The following is a 6,172-nucleotide window of genomic DNA, read 5'->3' as shown; positions in this document are numbered from 1 at the left end:
TAGTTATTCTGGGGAAAATTGTATGTTTTGGTATGAAACAAATAAAGCTTTTAGTAATATACCATTTACTTGTCTTATCTTCCACACTATACATGCTACTGAGTCTATTGATTAGATTTTTTTATTTTAATCTAATAGTATATTTGACTAATTTTTGGATGATCCATTCTTTCTAAGGAATATGATGCTTAATTATATACATATATTCACTTTGATACTTTAAATTGTTTTTTTAGTCTCCCCCAAAATGATTATTTTAAAGTTCCTTTCCCATGAATGGCAAAGTAATACAGTATATCTGAAGAAGAAAAGTCAATGGCATACTGAGTAACTTAAAAATAGATGATAGATAACTTGAAGGCCAGCCACACGTGCTAGGTGAAAAGGAAGCTCAGATAGAGAAGAGAGCACCAAATAAAGGGTGTTGTGAGGACCCTTCCAGGGTGGGAGAAGCATGCAAAAAGTAGTCTATAGACCAAACATGATTGCCACTCAATGCCTCTCTTGCAAAACACAGTACCCAAAGAAAAGAGAGAGAACAAGGGGGAATGCCCTGCCACAGAGGCAGGATGGGACAGGGGGGATAGGGGGTGGGAGGGATGCTGGGACCCGTGGTGGTGGAGGATGGGCACTGGTGGAGGGATGGGTACTTGATCATTGTATAATGGAAACCCAAGCACAAAAATTTATAAGTCTATAACTGTACCTCATGGTGTTTCACTAATTAAAAAAAATAGATGATAGAAGCCCAAGAAGGCAAACTGATATGACTAACAACAAAATAGCCAACATTGACATTGAGTAAAGACTTAATAACTTTTTTAATATCATGTAAAATCCAATAATTAGGACATCAGGTAAATGAGAAGACAACCACCTAGCCAATGTTTGACGTTCTTCTGGCAGACACAATCAGAATAAAGTTTTATAAACATTAAGGAAATCTCATTTCTTTCCAATAGCTTGCTTCATGGGGTGACATTTTAATTTATTATCTTAAAAGAATAAATTAACCTCTCTCTTAGAGCCAGATAGTCAAGATGCTATAACAAAGTCCTGAGCACTGCCAGGTGTGGCCCCCAAACCAAACCAAAACAAAAGAGTAAAATTTATGTAGGTGATTTATTAAAAATAATTTTGTAAATCAGATACACATAGATACAACAGGCTTCCTATAAGACAGACTTCTATACCATCAGATCTTTATTTTAATTCCTTGAGTGTGTTTTATGAATATATTTCTGAATATACTTTGAATGTGTCTCTCAACCAATAGATGCCTCAAGAAAACAAGAATGATTTTCTTCTTTTAAAAACCTTTCTTACAGCTCTTTTTATAGCTTTATTTCTCAGGCTATAGATCACTGGATTGAATGTTGGGGGAACAACCGTATAGAGAATAGTGAGTAAAATGTCCAGAGCAGTGGGAGTGTCAGAATGGGGCTTCAAAAACTCAAAGGTACCAGTAGAAATAAATAAAATAACAACAATGAGATGGGGAAGGCAAGTGGAAAAGGCCTTGGCTCTGCCCTCAGCAGATGGCATCCTGAGCACGGAAGAAAATATGTTTGTATAGGAGAATCCAATAAAGATGACACAAAGAAACGCCAGCAAACACAGGAAGGCAGCAACACCAGCCTCGCCCAGATACTCACTAGAGCAGGAGAGTTTCAGGAGCTGGGGGATATCACAGAAGAACTGGTGAATGATGCGAGGGCCACAGAAGTGGATGGAGAAAGTAGCTGCCGTGTGCATGACTCCAGAGATGGCCCCACTGACCCAGACGCCGACGACTCCATGGACACAGGTTCTGACGTCCATGATGATGTCATAGTGCAGGGGCAGGCAGATGGCCACGTAGCGGTCATAGGACATCACCGTGAGCATGGACATCTCAGCAGAGCCACAGACCGCAAAAGCAAAGCACTGCACGATGCATTCCCAGAGGGAAATGTTTCTGCTATGCATGAAAGAATTGCAAATGAATCTTGGAACAGTCACAGAAATATAGCAGAGATCCAAAAAGGAGAGATGTTTCAGGAAAAAATACATGGGGGAGTTGAGACTGTCATCCAGGGAAGTTGCGGTGATGATGAGCATGTTGCCAGTTAAAGCCAACAAGTATAAGACCAAGAATAATGAAGCGTAAAAGACTTCTAGCTCAGGCTTGGCAGAAAAGCCCATGAGAAGAAATCCACTTGCAGATAAATTAGCCATAGTTCTTTGTTCTTTCCAATCCGCATTGGCTGCAAGAGAAGATGCCAACTCTTCAGCACAACAATTTTGTTGAAAATTAAATCTAAGCCCTCATACTCAAAATATAAAGATGTCAGGATGCCATTTTCGATTTATACGTTGGGGATTGTCATAATCTCTTTGATCATTTCTGATGTCTTCTCTAAGTTAAAGGAAATAATCAAAAGTAGATTACAAGTTTCCATTTTAACTTAAGCAAATTAAAAAGTATTTTAAAAATTATGATTTCATAATGGAACTAAGGTGAATTTAAAGTTTATTTATCTTAGAAGACTATTTTTTGAGGATGCAGCACACTGGCTGAGGCCCAGGTTTAATCTTGATTCAGCCTTCAGGGATCATCCCTGGCTTGGGAGGGAGACTCTCAGAGCCCAGACCAAACCAGGTGCTGCATGCAAAGCAAGAGCCTTACCTGCTGTAACATCTCTCCAGCCCCAAGTCTCGTTCACTGCAACACACCTGCTTACATATCTGAATTACTCCTATTTTCCTATTCATCTTTCTGTCTACACATCATTTAAACCATACTAGTTTTATTAAAGCCATTTCAAATTTTTGTTTTATGGATAAGGGAAAATTCTAACTCTTTCTTATTATTCTGTATTTTAGGAGCAGTGAAGTAGATTTCACTCTCTGGTGAACTATACACAAGCAAAATATTTCAACTGGGATATGAAGAAATTCAATGCAGACCTCCTGAAACCCATGTTGGTGAAGTGAAGGAAAGGGTCAGAAGTGTGGCAGGAAAGAGAGAGAGTCATTCTCATAGTGTGGCGACCAGATCAGTAGGCATGTACACACAGAAACGTGTAAAGCAATGCACCCAAAATGATAAACTATTGTAAACCAATGATGACTCAATTAATTAAAATACTTATCATTTTCTTCTTAACAAATACAATTTAGAACAGTCTACTGTGAAAGCCTTGCACGTAGCCAACCCCAGTTTGACTGCTCAGGCACCACTTGGTTCCCTGAGCATCATTGGGTGCAGAACTGTCTTCATCCTGAGCACCGTGAAAGGAGCCTAGTAATACCAGGCAACACAGGGCATGAGCACCCCCATATTCTTGAGCTCTCACAGTGACCTTGTCCAGCTGGTAGACCGAGTATCCCAGGGAGAGATTCCAGAGCTCTGCTCAGGAAGCAAAACTTAAACAAATACAACAATGAAAATCCTAGTTTTTCAATAGTATCTATGCATTATTTATGATAAACAGATTTATGATATTTATGGTATGTATATGTGATATATGAACAACCATTATATTTAATCATTATTATCACAAGGTGTCATATATTTACATAAAATCATAATTTCCCAATAGAGTATGAGAAAAGAACATACACCATGCCGTGTATTGTTGAAACTAAACGGGTAGGGCGTCTGCCTTGCACGCAGCCAACATGGCCGACCCAAGTTCGATTCCTCCACCCCTCTCGGAGAGCCCAGCAAGCTACTGAGAGTATCCGATATGCCAGACACAGTAACAACAAAGTTTCCAATGGAGACGTTACTGGGCCCACTAGAGCAAATCGATGATCAACGGGAGGGCCTTTACTTACTTTCATATTTATATTAATTAATAAATTACTTAAAGTTCTAATTTTATAAAAATGAAAAGTCCTTTTTTCATAAGGCAGTACTTTATGTTTTTAATTTTATGCATTTGTTTGAAATGAAATTATATAAAACGTAAATAGCATGGTCAAAGTTTTGCATACTGCAAAAGAGAAAGGTTGCAACATAAAAATTAAAATGTTCTGAAATGCTATTCAGGTATATTTAGATCTAAGCAATATTTTGATTAATGAAAATATTTATTAAAGAAGAGCAAATTTATTTAAAATTAATACTAAAATTAGCACACAGACAAATCATTAAGTAGTTGAGCAGTTCTTTACACAGGAAGATTTTATTTTATTTTCTTACTTTACACAGTAAGATTTTAGAAGTCATTGACTATGATGCATTTTGTTTCAGCTGTGAGATGATGATTATTACTTGTACTAGTATATACCATACATATGCAGGTATGTCTCAGTACATGAAAGAGCATAAGGAAATAAAGCATGTAAGTATATTTATTTCTGAATGGTGAACATATTATTATGTTTATTGCAAATAGATTAGTTAGCCTCACCCAGCAACATGTTAGAAACTAGATACAACTTTTGATTTTTAAGCACTAACTCTGTGAATGACCCTGTATTTGTTTACTTAGATCTATCCAAGAATGATGGATTTTTTCTTCCTTATGTAATTACATTGGAAAATTTTCAAATCTAATATTAATGGAGATGACTTGTCCCAGAAGAGGTCACACTATCAACATTACTGTAACCTATTTGAAATAGACAGACCCCTCACTGTGTATGTGCGCGTGCACGCAAGAGAGAGCTTACACACATGTGGGCACATGTATTTGTGTGTTTATGAGGTGGTGTACATTTCTATATATAGGTGTGTACCCCACAAGTATCTTAAACAAGTGCTCAAATTAGTAATTTAGATGCAAACTAGAATAAAATATCTTACAGGATGATGCTTTAGGTTTGTAAAATAAATTCATCACTTAGACATGTTTTTTGCAACTAAAACACATCAGGTGAATTTTTGTAGTATCCTAAAAATTCTTTGTCTATGTGTTAGGGGAGCACTGTTTATTTTACCAGTTGAAATTTTTAAAAATTCCATTCATATACATGAGACTCTAGGACATTTACACAAAAGATTTGTCTCGTCATTTCATTGATTCATATTAGTCATTCACTGCTATCATTTCATTTATACAGGTCATTTAATGGAATTCAGACAATCTTTTTATATTCAAACTTATATAAGGGCTGGAGCAATAGCACAGCTGGTAGGGCGTTCGCCTTGCATGCGGTCAACCCAGGTTCGATTCTTCTGCCCCTCTGGGAGAGCCCAGCAAGCTACCAAGAGTATCCTTCCCTCATGGTAAAGCTTGGCAAACTACCTGTGACATATTCAATATGCCAAATACAGTATTACTGGGCCTGCTCGAGCAAATCAATGAACAACGGCAGGACAGTGCTACAGTACAGTGCTTCCTTTATATGCTTTTCCTTTTAAAATTATGTAATATACAAAATTTTGTACATTACAAAAATAAATGTGTCATTGTGTCTTCAACCATTTATAGAATGCTAAAAATTAATTTTGTTACAGTTTTTTTCTTTCTGTTTTGATTTTTGGACCATACTACTTGGCTGTGCTCAGGGCTTACTCCTTGCTTTACATTCAGTGATCACCCCTGCTGGAGAGTTTCAAGGGGTGGTGGACATCAGATTCAGGACATCAAACCTGGGTTGGTCACATGTAAGGCAGGTTTCCTACCCATTGTATTATCACGCAGACCCCAATTTTGCTACACCTACATTCTTATATAAATAACCATCTAACATTTTCTCCATCTATTATTGCAACATTTATCTGTAATACTCAAAATAAAAACAGAAAAAAATGAATTTCTTCTATATCATCCAAGGTGTCTTTGTCCTTATTTCCATCCCTTTAACAACTCAGAACATTTAAAAAGTCCCAATCGAAATCTCAAATACTTTAAATGTAAAACTGTCCTCCCTTTGTTCATCGATTTGCTTGAGCGGCCCCAGTAACGTCTCCATTGTGAGGCTTGTTACTGTGTTTGGCATATCGAGTATGTCACGGGTAGCTTGCCAGGCTTTGCCGTGTGGCCAAGATACTCTTGGTAGCTTGCTGGGCTCTCTGAGAGGGGCAGAGGAATCAAACTCGGGGTGGCTGTGTTGGCCGCATGCAATGCAAACGCCTTACCCGCTGTGCTATCACTCCAGCCCACTTTAAATGTAAAGGTAAAGGTAAAGGCCCTCCCGTTGATCGTCGATTTGCTCGAGCAGGCCCAGTAACATCTCC

At 37.8% G+C, this 6,172-nt stretch overlaps 1 protein-coding gene across 1 annotated transcript; it reads right to left on the bottom strand.

Moving 5' to 3' along the window:
* Positions 1-1,281: 1,281 nt before the first annotated feature.
* LOC130040209 (olfactory receptor 14J1-like) lies at positions 1,282-2,217 on the bottom strand. Its single transcript, XM_056132220.1, has one exon. It carries the CDS (start codon positions 2,215-2,217, stop codon positions 1,282-1,284), a length of 936 nt encoding a protein of 311 aa, XP_055988195.1.
* Between the last annotated feature and the right edge of the window lie 3,955 nt (positions 2,218-6,172).

The sequence above is a fragment of the Sorex fumeus genome, unplaced genomic scaffold, assembly GCF_029834395.1.
Source record: "Sorex fumeus unplaced genomic scaffold, SorFum_2.1 ptg000094l, whole genome shotgun sequence".
Lineage (NCBI taxonomy): Eukaryota > Metazoa > Chordata > Mammalia > Eulipotyphla > Soricidae > Sorex > Sorex fumeus.
This window is presented reverse-complemented; position numbering and strand designations above follow the sequence as displayed.

Excerpts from the sequence above, each read along its gene's own strand:
- LOC130040209 (XM_056132220.1), bottom strand. The coding sequence starts at position 2,217 with ATGGCTAATTTATCTGCAAGTGGATTTCTTCTCATGGGCTTTTCTGCC.